This window comes from Stegodyphus dumicola, chromosome 8 (genome assembly GCF_044657685.1).
Source record: "Stegodyphus dumicola isolate Sdum_Otavi_A_Nest chromosome 8, ASM4465768v1".
Taxonomy (NCBI): Eukaryota; Metazoa; Arthropoda; class Arachnida; order Araneae; family Eresidae; genus Stegodyphus; species Stegodyphus dumicola.
The window spans coordinates 169,031,290-169,048,273 of NC_140775.1; the positions used below are offsets into that span (position 1 = coordinate 169,031,290).

Below are 16,984 nucleotides of genomic sequence, written 5' to 3' on the forward strand. Positions count from 1 at the left end.
AAAAAACTAGAGAACACATTACTTTAAAAAAAATCCTGTTTATTACTGGAGGCATATAAGTTAAGGGAAAGTTATTTTTAATTAAATGAATTTCACTATCTGTATGGTTATCACTCAAATGCAGATCAGCATAATAATGAAATATTTAGCATTTAAATGGTACGATAAATATGCATTATGATCATGAAACTATATTTTGTTTTAAAGATAAATTTCAAAAATTAGGAATGCAATTTTAAATTCTGTAGTTAATTATGTAAATATAAATGCCAGACTGAATTTTAAAATGTTAAAAATTAGATAAATGGATTGATATTCATATTTAAACAAACTATAATTTATTTAGCATATTTTTCAAATTCACACACATCAAAATAACTATTTTTTTTAACATCATAAGAACTTAATTTTTATTCAGTATCCTTTACGTCCACGAAACCTCTGCCTATTGTCCAGCTGCAAAAGAAATTAAATTATGAAAATATGTTATAATCAATAAAAATACAGAAGAAAATATATTTACCGTACATACAAATAATTCACTTATAAACAGGTAAGTTTAGATAATTTGCTTACGAAAAAGATGGAAAAAGTTTAAGAGTAAATAAAGCAATATTCAAGATGCAATAAACTGTTTCACATATAGCTTAATAGTCAACAGCAGCATTAAATACACTTTGGCAATGGTTTCCACATTTGTGGGATTCAAGGCACACTTATATGTGTCAAGAATTTTCCATGGCACAAGCTTTCCTAACTGTTGCAATTAATTTTGAGATTATTTTTAACATAACAAATTTACATAAAAACACTAAATATGTGCAAATTTTGTGATATAATATATTTTAAGGTAATCCGCTGGTAAGTCACAACGCACTCTCATTTCTTACTCTACTTTGATTGTAAAATGATGCTTCTATTTATTACAGTAATTGAGAAAAACTCAGTTTTGCACAAATGCAACATTACATATGGAATACTGCCTCATCTGTGACCATGAGAGCAAACACGCATGTGCCATTCGGACCGAATTATTCTCAAAATGGGAACTTTCTTTCCCTTCAGCATATAAATTCTTTCTTTCCAGAGGTCTTCACTTCACCTTTTACATTGCAGTAAGTAATAATGCCCTTTTTGGATGAGTCTATGTGTTTTGGCATAATGCCAAGGTTGCATTTGAAATGGTCGAAATATAATATAAAAAATATTTCATTACTGAAATCTCCATCAGTCAATGCTGCCATATTTTGTCTTTAGTTTCATTGTACAGTCTACTAGTCTATCTTTCCGTCAATACCTTGAATATCCAGCTCTAAAACCAAATGAACTGAATGTCATTCCAATAAAAATACTGGAATATTTTAAGGTAATTACGAATGAAATCAACTAATATAAGAATTCAGATTTGGCAAAAGTACAACCTTAACCTGGTATAAAATTTGAATGAGACTGTCAATTCTGAAAGCAATCTGACACAGGCCTCCTTCTTCAGGAGCAAAATAGTTTCCAGAAGTAAAAGAAAAAACAGCAAATTTATAGGAAAAACAATACAGCACTACCTATCAAGATATAGAGTAAAATAATATAAAAGAGCTAAGATATCAAAATTTTGAAAACTTTGAGAAGAAATAGATCAGAATTATTGTCTTTTATTAACTCTTTGAAGACCAAAACACCATTCACTGCTTTTTATTCAAACAACCACAACCGCCTGAAACGGCCCAGATAGTGATGTTTTCTTCTGTTTCCTTAAGGTAATATAGCAGGTGCAGTTTCCCCAAATGCATTGTATCAGTTAATTGCAAGCAGCTTGTCTTAAAAGGATTTATTTGTAGTTTCGATCCTTATTTGTTAGGAAGCAGAAATTCACACCTCTGTGCATTAATGGATGTGGAGGGGAGGAAATTGCTGTGAATCTTGAAAGCCATTTCAGGTGGTTCAGATTTTTAAGCATACAAGTTAGCGAGGGCTTTCATTTTTAAAGATAATACATTTTTATGTATGTAAAAGACTTCGGGAAAACCCAAGTAACCAATGGCATTTTTGCAGAATATAAGTTGAAATTGTGGTTAAGTGATAAACTATGATTAGCTGAAGATTTATGTTCTTTGATGCAATTTTTTCCTTTCCTGATCAAAAAATACTGAGTATAAAGATAAGAATAAAATACCTTTTTCTTAAACTGACTAGTAAATAAATGTATATGCTTCACTTGGTAGGTTTATTTGCATTGTAAAGTAGTGAAGCATCAACAAAATCCGATTAAGTCTCTAAGAAAGTGTGATAATAATTGAAATAACTTCTTTGAGATTAGACAACTAAAACACACGATGTTGATTGCAGATTATGCTATACTGCAATAGTTATTCAAGTTAATGCAATAATGAATATTTTCTACGATGGCTAATTAGAGACAGAGATATTACTGCATTCATAGCTTTTATTTTATTATGTATTAAAAATTTCTAGAATATTATTAAATTCAAAGTCAATAAAACTGGCAAGTTAAGCTGATTTCAAAACTGTGAAGTAAAAATTTTAAAGGTATAAAAGAGTGCCTCGATTCTGCCTGCTACTTTCTATAACAATTCATACTTATTAAATTTAGATAATGAAAGGACTATAATTTATTTATTCTCCTTTAACAGTACACAGTTTTTTTCAATAATAATGTGCTTTTCCTAAAGTATAAACACCCTATTTTAAACATTGATATCCTTACATATATGTTTCATACAATCCTTGTGTTTAATATCTACTGATGCACCACCAACTATCTTGCCACTTTTTAGTGATGATATTTATTTTTTACTTTAGCAGACTGATGAAAGTTTTATTTATTTTATGCAGATGTATGAAATTCTGACAGCTCTTCAATATCAACTTTGCTAAATAAGAATGCAGCTTCTCAAATCAGTTCCTAACTCCTGTTCTAACCTTTTTTGACTAGTCAGCATTACACAAGAATATGAACTGTTGTGATTTTTTTATCAAATACCGCACACCTGGAAATAATAGATTGCTTCTGCTTCATTTCTTAGCAAATCTAAAGAATGCATGATACAAGATACATTAAAAATTAACACATTATGAACAAATGTTGCTCTGAGAATTTTTAACGGGGAATGTGTTAAGAAAAGTGTTGCAATGCAAATATGTAGTAGCTTTAATTAATCTGAAGTCCATAGTGAAATAAAAAAAAAAAGCCAATTTCGCCTTCTTTTAGGAAGGAAGAACATTAATAAAAATCTTTTTTAAAGAATAATCTGGAGTAGCTTCAGAGATTGTGTTTTTGATGATACATAATTAGATACCAACAAATATACAAATCTTTAATACAATATAATTTCATCAATCATGCCAAAATTAACAGTTCCTAGCACACATGCTGCTACTGAAAAATTAGTCAATAAATCAATTTTGAATTATATGCTATTCTGTGAGCAAGATATCAGGAATTCAGTTGTACTGAGATTATTGCAACTGATTTGCCTAAATGAGAGACTATTTGATCATACTCATAAAATGAAATGGTACTTGTTGTCTGGCTTTAACCTTACTCAAATTAAGCAGTGCTAGGGTAGGCACTAAGAAAATTTGAGCTGTGGTCTTAGTATTAACTACTTCAGTTTCTGTTAAGTAATTATGGAGGCGATCTAGCTGATTTCTTTTTATTATGTTTGGTAAATAATAAGCAGCCAGGTTAAATTTTTAGAGAAGCAGCAAAATTTTTATGATTTGGGGGAAGCACTGAGAGTAAATTTTTTAGAATTTAGTGAGGTATGAGGCAGATGAATTTGAGATTCACAGAGGTTGCACTGCATGGCTAGTGGCAGTCCTGATTTTATGCAATGTAACTACCAAATTAGAAAACAAATCACCCGACCCGTAAGAAAAAGGAATTTGATCAGCATGATGTTTGGCCACTGCTCTGCATTTTTATTTCATCATTCCTAAGCATGTAAACTTCCTTTTATCTAGTATCTCATTACAGACATTTGAGAGTAATTACCTGCCATTTTAGTGCTATGTTTCACCCACTGAATACTGATAGTTCAACCAACGTTCAAATTCCAATGAAAAAGCTGGATAAGAGATTTTATGGATTGCCTTATACGTAACATAAACATAGATTGTTTTTGGTGAAACGTACTCCACAAAGACATCCTTCTCCTTAGAATAGCTTTTGCAAGCTTTTCTATGACCTTTAATAGTATAGCTGTGTTTTAAGGACATGCTAATAATTTGTACATAAATGTGCATTCACAAGTTATTGACATTTTCATTGCTTGCTTTAGCTCAAGGTTCTGGATAAAATTTTCTTTAACAGAAGAAAAATTTTTATAAATGATAATAGTTTTCAAATAGTGTGTATTCCTATTTCACAAACTACCAAAATTTCTCATAAACATGTATGTTTATGATTGTGAATTGCATTAAAAGTATCATAAACTTGATATATACAGTAGTTCATAAATTAGTGATAAATACGGTAGTTCATAAATTGGATATTTGTAAAAGCCTGCATTCAGAATAATTAATTCCCCTATAAATAAAGACTGAAGAAAAAACTGTAAAGACATCCCATTCCACATTTTCCAAATCACAGTGAAATCGCTTACGATGAAATATTGGTTAACACGAAATAATACAATGGTCCCAACAAGCTACTATGTATTTTCATGCATTTTTTTTTTTTTTTTTTTTTTTTTCTTTTAACACAAAATGAAAATTGCTTAACATGAAAGGATTTCCTTTCTGGGAATGAACAAAATATAGAAAACACCAGTCGTGCAGGCGAGATTTAAGAGGGGTGTGAAATGAAAGATAGGTGGTTTTACATCTTTCGTAGAAAAGAGGCTAACTTGGTTTTGAAATACCCTCAGAATAGCCTGTGACACAAGTCAATTTTGTTTATGTAAGCTACTTTCACCCTCTACCCCTACAAACGCAACATAAAAATGTCTCATCTCTCATCAGTTAGCTTTGGAATTCGGTGACGTATACATTACAGTATGTGTAAAAATCAGTGAGTTTGGTTCACACCCAAAGAAATGGAGAAGGAGGATATTGAAACTGAGCCGACACTTAATGGAATGTTTGAGAAAGTTTCTGCGTTATTGGACTGTCCTACAGTATCACTGGAAGAATTCGTTGTAGTAGAGGTTGATAATGTGTGTACAGTCCAATTATGGCAGACAAAAAAAGTTTAGAGTTTGTTCAAAGCTCAGAAAAATATCACTGGTGCAGATTCCGAAAATGAAATGAATAATGCAGCTCCTATGAGGAACATCATGAAAAGTATGTGCAGTTATTTAGACGCACATTTCAATGGTGAAACAAATAACAAAATGGACGACATTTAACAATTTGATGTCAAAAAAGACAATGCAAAGAAAAATATCAAATTATTTACCAAAAACTCAATAAATGTTGTTTTTCAAAAAACTTTAAAATTTTTTATTAAGTTGTTGTGGATGTTTTTGTTTCACTGATTTTTATTAAACACATTCATATATACATAGCTATAATAAATTGTACTCTAATGAACTTAATTTTGTTGACTATATATATATATATATATATATTGGCAATAACCTTCCAGACGAAAAAATATCTGTCCCCTCAGTTTTGTGTTAAACGAATTTCATTGTAGATAAGCTTTTAAAATAAATAAATAAATAAAAAAGCAAAAAATAAAGTGCTGAGCTTTAGTTTGGAAAAGAAAGGAGTAAATAAAAAAGGTTTACTGTTTACAACTGTTACTGTAAAGCTGAAACTGAACTGCATGCTAGTCTTGGTGTGATAGATCTAGTGCAGATTTTTAATGCATATTGCTAGAATGTCAAAGCAGCAAAAGGAGTTAAGAATTTCAAGAATTAACTAAATGGAAGGATCAACAGAAATTTATAATGGATAAAATGCTTTCTAAATAATCTTTATTGCTATAAAATAAGTGCAAAGGGAGATTATTTGACTTCAAAAGAGTGCCCACGCATATTAGCAAGCACTGAACTGAAAGGGCTTCACTTCGCCAATCGGTATCAGGACCAGATTCAGAAATATATGGATGGATGTAGGTGTTCATGTATGTATGTATGAATGTATGGGTGTGTATACATATACACATATATGCACATGCAAACATTTCTTAATCTGGCCCTGATAATAGAACAGTACCCACCAATCTTTTATTTTGACGATAATTGTTTTGGAAAACGAGAGAAGTCTGGGTAAACATATATTTGCAGGTACCCCTTGGCGAAAATTGGAGATTTTTGGCAGTACACTTACCTACTAACTTTGTGCAATTCTTTGACTTGTTGTTTTGGCTTGTGTAGTGGGGATTTTTGTGCCAAAAATTGCCGCTACAACAAGAAACAACAAGAACAACAAGAAAAAGAATTGTGCAAATTCGGTATTCATGCACACATCGATCTATTTTCACTTTAAAAAAATATCCCAGAATTACACAAACTTGCCATTGCACACTCCCCTGACTTTATCCATGTACACACCAACCTATTTTCACTTACAAAAACATCAGAGAATTGCACAAACTTGGCATTGACACTCCCTTGACTTTGTCCATGTACACATTGAACTGTATTCACTCAAAAAGTCAAAGGAGCAGCCAACAAAAAAATATATAATCTCAATAAGCTACATTTTAAATCAAACAATGAAATAACATAAAAAAGGAATTCATCTTCACTACACAAAGGAAATATCTACTTACCTTATTTACAAATTAACACGTCTTCAGTCAAACAGTCCTTAACAGCATCCGAAAACTTCCTAAAATTATCTGAACTAGAATCTGTATACTGGCGTTGCCACATAAATTCACAAAATAAGAGTAAAAAATATCCTTCATAGTGTCCGACCATACGTATTTTCTTCCTACAAACAGAACACTTAATAATGGCTAATAAGTAAACCTTCATTTACCCACCAGTCAAGTAATGCTCTGTTCCCCCTTTCTTTACAAACCATACAGAAACTTCAAATTAATCTTACCACATTCAGCCATTTTACTGTCTAAATCAGAGAACAAGCAATATACTTCCCTAAGCACACACGACAAGCCCTTACAAATTCACCAGAATCATGCAACCGAGTACATCATAATAGGGTTTCCATAACATTCAACTACTCAGGGGCTACCATAAATAAACACCCACTTGGCAATAAATAAAACAACAGCACCGATGTTTGTTTTATGCAATTTTTAATGTATGAAATTCGATGGATGGGTAGGGTACAATATCCAGGGTAGGCACTAGACTTTTTGCCGCCTGGTGCAAGTGTCGTGAATACAAAATTCTGCCGCCTAGTGCAAGTGTCATGAATACAAAATTCTGCTGCCTGATTCTTTCCTAAATTCTAATAATTTTAACCCCTGGTGTGGCCACACCAGTTGCACATGCTCTGGGTATACTTAAGTGACTTAAAATCTCATAGCAATATAATCCTAACGAGATAGGAAGATTGTTAGAGGCTGTCGCAGGAAAACCATATCAACACTATCGAAAAGTATATAGGGTGTAATAAAAAGGGATATTTAAAAGAAATGCCACCGAGTGTCTGTGGAGGATATTTTTTATTCTTACTTTTGTGAATTTATATGGCAATGGCAACATACAGATTCTAGTTCAGATAATTTTAAACAGTTTTTTAATGCTGTTAAGGAACTGTGTCAGCCACACACCGAAGACACAGAAATTTCTAAATAAGTCGCCTTTTTGTACTGCGCAGATTAGATAACATGTATTAATTATAAATAATTTTTTTTTGGAAAAGCAAACATTCAAGGTTATTATGACTGAATGTTGTTTTCCATTAAGCCAGGAAATTTTAAGAAATATGTTTTAAACATTAAAAGATATTTTGGTTTTATTCTCTTTTGAGGACCGTAAAAAATCGCCAAACTATTGTTGATGCCAATGCTGCCAAAAGTAATTGCTGCAACCCTAATGCAAGAAAGGAAGTATAATAGTAAATAACTATCTAAGATTAATTTTGTTTTAATTTAGATAAAAAGTTAATTTCATATCATACTCTTTATTATAATTTATATAAAAAAGGATAAACATAACTGAATGGAAGCATAAGAATAAATAACTATTTCAGATCATTATTACAAATTACATTAAGAAAAGGCTAGACATAACTGAGTGGATTCCTGCATCGCTATTTTACTACTGAGTTACCGCTAAAGCATTAATTCATCTCGCTGGTTGTTCAAATAATTTTCTATAATGAATGATGCCTTTTCTTTGAAAAAATTCTATTGCAGACTTTTCGTCATTGGGCAATTCTCAAATTGTTAAATCCACAGTGTTATTGAAAAAGGATTTAAAAATTAAACTAGTATTTTCAATGGCATCTTAACATAGAACTATCTAAACTTATGTAATTTGAAATCAGCGTGTACATTAGATTTGGAGTGCTGTTAAATGGGCGCTTCTGCGCAAACATTTTCGCTGCAATTTTTTTATGGTCCTCAAAACGGAATAGTACCAATATTTTTATTACTTATGCATAATACAAACAAAGATTAGTAATTTTTTCTTGTGTGATAAATTTCAAAGCATGATATACAAAGGCCAACGTAGACCAATCTAGACAGTAGTGGAGTTTCCTTCCTACACTTCTTATTGTTTTCATCTCTTCTGGAACAACAAACTTTCCATTCTTTTCATGGTTGCCATTTCTTATCTGTCTAATAAAATGCCTTTCAATCAAACCATTTGGATTATTCTCCAAGCATAGCCGGCCTCCTTTTGAAATGGTGTCTGATGACTGTTCATCTACTAAAGATAAACGAAGCATCAAATGGGACTTTTTCACCTTGTTTTTTGTAAATAAGATACGAGTTCTAAATAGGTCGATCTAACAAATGAAAAAATATTTTCTTATATCATTTCTTTCCCCCTTTCGATCAATAGAGTAATATCCAAGATATTGGTGTACAGTATCTACTGCTTCCATATTTTTACTGTAATCTGTGATAATTGTAGGTTTTTTGACAAATTTGTTATGACACCATACATCTACCATGGCATTTGTATGGACTGTAGATAGCATGGTAACATCTTTCCACTTCATGGCAAGAAGAACTTTACCTCAACGAAAAGCAACATTTTCACCTTTTGCGATTTTCTTTTTTTACCAATTCTTGATCAATTTCTTTTTGATTTTCTTTTACAGTTCCATAAGTGTCTATTTGAAATTTTAAAAGCATGTCTGCCAATTTTGGTGAGGTATAAAAATTGTCTGTTATCAGACAATATCCTTGTTTTAGCAGAGGCTTGATAAGTGACATCACAACCTGAATTGATTGGGGTAGATCTTTATATTTTGCATCGAAAACTGTACCTTTTCCAGTATATATAATTTGTGATCATATATAACCTAAACTTGATTCACATAACAAATGCAATTTTGCTCCAAAACAGGATCTCTTTTTGGCAGATACCGTCGCCATCCTAAATGACCTTTGAAGAGCATGAGGGTTTCATCAATTACAATATCACGTCCAGGAGTTACAGATTTTTGAAACAATACATTCAGGTGCTCTAACACTGGCCAGATTTTATACAGATTAGGATTTGGATGTGTGTTACGATCAAAAGTTTCATACAAAATGCAGAAAACTTGTGCATTTCATAAAATCTATTACAAGGCATTATGCTTCTGAAAAAACAGGTGTTGAAATTGAATGTTTTTTGCTCCAATACACTTTTGTATCTGGTTTTCTTACAATAACTTGTAAAATAACTGTACTGAGAAATTTAAAAATTTCTTCCTTTGTGACAGGTATCTACGGTTTTCTATTTTTGAACAGGTGGAATCCTGGAGAACTTTGGCATTGTTTGGCATATCTTTTTGTTTCCGAAACGATGAGAGCCACTAAATTGTCATTTATAAAATACTCGAAATATTGTTGGATGAAGTTGGATCAAAATTTATGTTTACCTTTGGTGTTACCAAAAATTTAAAACGTGGGGGTTCATAATCTACTAAAGAAGATATAATTTTAGTTCATACTCGTCCAGGCAACAGTACAGATCCATCATTACTGCTTTCAGATTCACTAACCGAACTTTCATAAACGTCAGTTACTTCAGAATCACTCTTAGATCCACTTATACTAAAATCATAATCCAATTCACTGCCCGACTCTGACTCCATAATGTACAGAATATTAAAAAATAAGTATATTATATCACAAAACAGGAACCACGAGTATTCACAAAGAGACTAACTAAGTAACTGGACTAACTGTAAGATTATAAAATACATATCATAAATACACGTTTGATTAGTGCTGACATCTAGTTTAAAATAAAATATCTAATTGCATAAAAAATATTATTCTGATAATGCCATCTGGTGTGTAAAATGAGAAATAAAACTTTTTCTGGGAAAAGAAATTAATATGTTTTAATCTTTTTTGCACATTGCTTTTGAACACTCTAGCACAGAAATGTCACGGGCAGAAGAAATAAAGGGCGAAACCTTAACCTGCCATTTTGACGGGAGCAAGAAAGAAGGGGTTAAAAGATTATTTTTATCTAAAGTATTGATTAAAATGTTCAAAATAGTTCAAATAATTCAAAATTATTATTTTTATCTCTACAGGGATTCTTAAATTAATGAAACAATAGTCAGGTATACAAAAGTGTAAAACTCCTACCAATGATCGCTTGCATTCAAAGTATAACGTTCGCATTGAATAACACTCTTCAGGGACAGAAGGATGATTAGAGATCAAGCATTGCTTGAGTGTTTTCTTTTCCTGAAATAAAAATTTTGTAAAATTAATAATGATTTCATTAAAAAGTAATGATACTTTTTTGTTAAAGAGACACCAGCATATGTGTAAACCATACAGTATCTCTTTAATTGAAAAGTAGCTTAATAATATATAAAAATTATACAAATAAATAGGCATATGCTTTAATCATTATTCAGCAGAATACATACTACCTTAAATATTTACAAAACAATCTTCAACTGATATTACGAAACCTACTGCCTAGAGAGGAAAAAGTATCAGCATGCTTTATGACAGATTAAAGCAAACTGAGTTTGGTACTCTTCTGTTACTGGGACAGGATTCAGAAATGTATGTGTGTATGTATGTGTTCATGTATGCATATATATATGTACATATACACACACACACATATATATATATATATATATACACATATGTACACTGCAAAAAAAAATTGGACAATTCTATATCTCGTTCTACCGGGCTGATTGACAAAATTCAACGTTTTTCATGTCTCAAAACTGCGACTTGGGATATGTATTACATTTATATATAGCATTGTTCTACCATAGGTATGTTAACTAAAAATCATACTTTTCTCAAATGGCAAGGCAATTTTTTTTCGGTATTTCGATTCTATGACTCAAATTATGACTAAATATTAAATTTTGTGAAATTTGGTGCGAAATTTACGGAGAAATTCAAAAATTTATCTTGGCATGTTTTTCTCAGTTTGTGCCAATAATAATAATTCACTTGGCAAACTTCTTAATATATATTAAGTAATAGGTTGTCATACATATGGCAGCATATTTTCCTTTCCCTTCCCTTGTGCAAGAGCAGAGAAAAAAAGTCACATCGTTCCTACATTTTTACATCGTGCATGAGCTTTAAAAGTCACATCGTTCCTACTTTCAAATAATTTTAACAAAGTGCCTAAACCACATTTGATATAACTAGCACTTTTAACAAATACACGAAATTTCAAAATGTACCAATATATAAATTCACATATATTTTTGGAAATTTTGAATAAAAAACTTTAATTTTTTGTATGTATTCTTAGAAATACATCTACTTTAAGATGCTGGTAAAAATTTTATAGATTATACAAATTTTAAAAACAAATCATAAAAAATGGGTGAATTTTATTTGGAATGAACCTGAATTTTAAAATACGAAAGGAAGAATCAAATAAGTTTAATAAAAAAAAAAAAAAAAGATATGTTAATAAATATATACCAAGTTCAATTAACATAGAGGAGCTAAAATTTGGAGAGCTAATTTTTTAAAAACTACTTGTGCAATTTTTACAAAACTTGGATGTCTGGCATAATGCGAGTCGTAGAATCGAAATATAAAAAAAAAAATGGTATGTTATTTCAGAAAAAGTCCGATTTTGTGTAAAAATACCTATTTTAGAACAATGCTATATATAAATCTAATATATATCTAAGTCACACTTTGAGACACAAGAAGCGCAATTTTAATTGCGTCCATCAACACAGTAGAATGGAAGATATAGAACTGTCCCTTCCCTTTTTTTTTGCACAATGCACATACATATATAGATTTTAAATCCGCTCCCTATAACAGAATACCCTGAATTCATTATGACGATGATTTTATAATGTCACTCTACTTTTATCTACATAATACATCAGAAATTTTCAATTCAAGAATACAGCTTTTCTCAGCAGAAGCAGCATGTACAGTAATAAACATAAAAGGTATGGTAATGATGTAGTATGCAAACTTAGTTATTTATCCCTTTTAGTTCGTCATACTGATCTACTAATCCTGCAGATGGTACTAATACTCAAAACATTGAATCATACTGAGAGATTCTGAAGCTAATGATTGTACACAACATGTGATGCACTACACCAAAAGTGATTCTTTGTTATCATACAGGAGCATGATGGAGATATTTTAATAAAAGTGATAACTTTTTGGGCCAGACCACTTTTGCTTCTGCTTTGTAAAATTGGAAGGAATTTAATAGAAATGAAAACTTAAAAAGGTTATTAAATTAATTACTGGAATAATTTTCATTTATGTATTCTTAATTATCTATATTTATTTTCATATTTAAAAATAGCATTTTAGTGGTGCCATATAAAATATATATAGCTGAACTAAAAGCAGTAGACCGCATACTTACCAAAACTGCTTATCAAACAGAACGTTTAATTTTCTCATCAATCTTTATTCTGCTAAATTTTGCAAATTATTTAATCAAAATAAATAAAACTTTTAATAAAACATGAAATTTTTCAGCAATATAAAACTCCTACTTTTTAAAATAACTAAACATAAAATCTCATTTGTAACTTGTCTACATTTCACAGAGTTATGTTATTTCAATGAATTAACATAGTTAATTTTTCTTTCCCCTTTTTAAATGTTTACATATTACACTGAAATAGTCTCATGGTTCCAAACTATTTCAGTGTTTGAAGGTGGTCACCTTAGAGAATATGATTATTGGCAAAGTTTATTAATAGTGCTTTTTTATATTTTCAGAAATACTGCCCATTAGTAGAAATGCTCAATGTAAGAGGTTTCACATTATTTATTATCAAAATATACCTTTCTCTAATTATTCCCAGTAAGCAAAATTCATTTACTAATGTCAGATTTGAAAGAAACATTCCGATTATGAAAAAATGTCATTTCATTTTTCTACATTTCAGTTTTATATTCGGATAATTTTATTTTTCTTTTAATATTTTCATATCTTTTTAAATACAATATTCTACTTAACAATTTGTTATCGGATAATTATCTTTTATCGAAATATTTTCTTCGGGAAATTAAACTTTCCTGCCTTTTTCACATCCTATAATATTTTTAATGTGTGATCTTCTTTAATGTCACTGTCCATTTACCAAGCATGAAATGCAGCTCAAATAGACATACAAAAACTCTTTCCCCAAACAAATTTTTTCGTGAATTCCAGTGCATTCCTAAAATACAAGATAACCTGATTACTGAATATATTTCTGAAGGGAGACCTTCTTGCACCATTCGGGGCTTTGGGTCACTTTAAATCAATGGTATATTAGATATAATATTTCTTCATTCTACATATAAACCCTTTCATTCAATAAAAATAAAAAATTAGAATTTTAAAATTTTCATGCATTCCACAATCTACTATACAAATTTATGACCTAATTCGTAATTAACAATTTTTAAAAGCTATTAAATTTAAACATACAATTCTAACGCAATCCGTAGCCATCATACAACGAACTAATCTTTCTTTGACACCAGAGCATGGACGTCTTTTTTTAGCCAATTCTTCTTCATCTGTTGCAGTGATAAGAACTTCTTGAATGTTCATTTTCTAACCAAGTTTTACCAGCTCGCAGTTAAATCTATTAACTTTACTGTTAAAACATTTCTTTAAAGACGTTACTCCTCTTCCACTAAACGCACTTTTAATTCAAACACGGACCGTGAATTCTAAATACAAACATAAACACCGATCATTGAGATGATGCCATCCATGTATAAATTAAAGGACTATGAAATTTGTTGCTGTGGCTGTCACCCTCCTCCGACCAGGAATGATTTTTTTTTTTTTTTTTAGTCCAAAGGGATTTGAATCCCGAAGGACTATTAGTTTCGTTTTGGCATTTTGCGTCGGACTCATAAATGTCGGTTCACTTTTCAAACTGTTGCCACAAAATGTTAGAGTCCTGCATTATATTTGAAGAAATTAAATAATGAAAAATCTGCATAAATGTATGTATATTTCTCGTATTGTGATAAAACAACGGTACATAGAGTCATCGAATTTTGAATAACGTAATCCTCCAACGAATATGAGCATGTGGAAGACCAAATTTGAAATTTGAAATTTGTTTTATGATCGATTTCCTATTTTTTAAAACTTTGACGAATTTCTGATTAACAAACTGAAGGATTTCAAAGCGAGCAATGGCAACGTTGTGCAGAAAAAACATTTTTATCTCCAGCGCGTGAGTCTCTGTATCGGAAATTCTAAAGATATGCTCGTTTTAAAACTATTTTGCGATATTGCTGTTGCACTGGATCTTATGGTTTAAGTGCGAGGAACATGATATTTAATAAAGAAAGGTAACACACAAAATGTTAAAAAACGCCCCTTTGGACGTAATTTAAAATCTGAAACATTTCAGATTTTTTTTTTTTTTTTTTTTTAATATTTTCGAGAAAGAAGCAGCGGGACTTGGGAAACTTAAACAGAGTATTTCTGTTGGATTTTCGTCTTGGGGAGGGGGCGCTGTGATCACATTCGATGGAGGCAGGATCTTAGAAGAGCTCCTAAATTTTCAAAGATGTTTTCCAGAAAATATTCATTTATTTAAGAAAAATTTTCGCGAATATCCTCTACATTGTCTCGTTCTCAAAACCGAAAGTTCTCCTGAAGGCCTTATCTTCCTTGCAATCTTTTACAACACCAAGACGAAACATTCAGATAAGTAGAACTTCTTTTCTTTAAGCTAAATCAAATATCTGTCACGAAAGTACCTTTAAATTCATTTATTTATTATTATCATTATTGTTGCGTGCGTACGGGTTCGTTATGAAATGAATGCACACGTCCGATGAAAAATGAACAAAAATTTATTATTATCACAACAAAAATGCTTAAATTTTCTCAAATTATCATGCAGTATTACAATATCTCACAGAAGTTATCTTTTAACTACTCAAATGTCCAATAGAACGTAATTCAAAACAGCTAAAGAACGCTAATCCGCGAATTCGCTACAATCAACAAGAGCAGTTTTCTAAACAACAACAAACTAAGTATCTACTACAAACTGAGATGTTTTCCTCCTTTTATAAGATTTTAAAATCACGCGCTAGAATTTTCCAGTACTTTCTCGAAATCAAAAAGAGATATTTATTTATTTAATGCACGCGCTCTTGTATTTTCAATATTCCGGCTTAGCTTTCTTTTAATATTCGTCACGCGCTGCACTGCGCGAGAAATAAAACCATTTAATTTATAATTGAAGTAACATTAGGTTTTTAAATACCAAATTCGTAACACTGCCCCCTTCCCAAGGACTGCACGTCCCGGGCAGTACAATCCCTGGACAGGAAGCTAAACTTACAACTAAAGCATGAATGCAATAATAAGCATTACATTACAATAATAAACAACATGAACAATAAATGCAATAAATAAAACAAATCAAATACAAAATACAAATCAAATGCAAAATACAAATCAATTACTAAATACACATTTAGAAGCAAAAAGGACCATGGTCTTACACTATTTACAATTATTTACATTACGTACTATGGCCATAGTAATAAGCTAACCTGTCGTAAGAGTTCGAAGACTCACGGATCCGAACCACGACGTCATTCGTGTTCAGCACTGTACATGGACCATCCGAAGGTGACTGTAATTTAGGACTCAGTCCTTTTCGTTGAATCGGGTTCCACAACCACACCTTGTCTCCTTTGTTGGATCTATGTCTAGTAGCTCTTGTGTCGCATCTGGTCTTCATTTTCTCCGTCGCCAAGTTGACTCGCTTTCGTGCAGAACGATGCATCCTCTCAAACCGGGGCTGGGCATCTTGGATGTGTTCCTCAGGCGATGAAGGCGCATCCGCAGGGCGACTGAACAGGCGGTCACAAGGCAGACGAAGGTCTTGACCGAAGAGCTTCTGAGATGGAGAATAGCTGATAGTCTTGCGTTTCTTTTCGACCCTGGTATGATTTCGGCAGCTTCCCGAGCTCGATCTTTCGGACAAGGCGTCGACATTTCCAGGCGAGGATCCCTTTTGAGGATGGATAGTCATGCCATCAGATGCTGAAAGCAGCTTATTGTTTTGGAAATCTAAGGAAAAATTGTATTTCCTTAAAAAGTCCAATCCGAGTATGCATGGATCTGTAATATCCGCCACATATGCCGTGTGATGGTAGGCGACACTTCCAAACGTGATGTTTACGTTTAACTTCCCAGTTATGTCGATCTTGTCACCAGACGCAGTCTGAAGGGTAACACAGGATGGCGTCCAAATAAGTTTATCTTTAAAATGCTCAGCTAAATCTTTCCTAATGATGGTAACATTAGCGCCTGTGTCAATGATCATATTGCAAGGAACTCCATCGATATTCCCATTGATGGACAGTCCGTTATTGTTGCCACTCACTATAGAGATCTTAAGCGCTTTAAAACAGGGT

General features: G+C 31.6%; 1 protein-coding gene across 1 annotated transcript; it reads right to left on the reverse strand.

Annotated features, from left to right (window-relative positions):
- Positions 1–315: 315 nt before the first annotated feature.
- On the reverse strand, positions 316–14,456 carry LOC146996032 (cytochrome c oxidase assembly factor 5). The gene is made up of 3 exons (XM_085822728.1): positions 14,010–14,456; positions 10,703–10,804; positions 316–456 (listed from the first exon to the last, which is right to left on the reverse strand). The coding sequence occupies exons 1-3, from the start codon at positions 14,133–14,135 to the stop codon at positions 415–417; spliced, it is 270 nt and encodes an 89-aa protein (XP_085678854.1). The 5' UTR covers positions 14,136–14,456; the 3' UTR covers positions 316–414.
- Positions 14,457–16,984: the final 2,528 nt, after the last annotated feature.

Coding starts and splice junctions, on each gene's coding strand:
- LOC146996032 (XM_085822728.1), bottom strand. CDS start 14,135: ATGAACATTCAAGAAGTTCTTATCACTGCAACAGATGAAGAAGAATTG. Junction 10,805..14,009: donor CTACGGATTGCGTTAGAATT/GTATGTTTAAAT, acceptor TTTTTATTTCAG/GAAAAGAAAACACTCAAGCA. Junction 457..10,702: donor TTGAATGCAAGCGATCATTG/GTAGGAGTTTTA, acceptor TTTCTTTTGCAG/CTGGACAATAGGCAGAGGTT.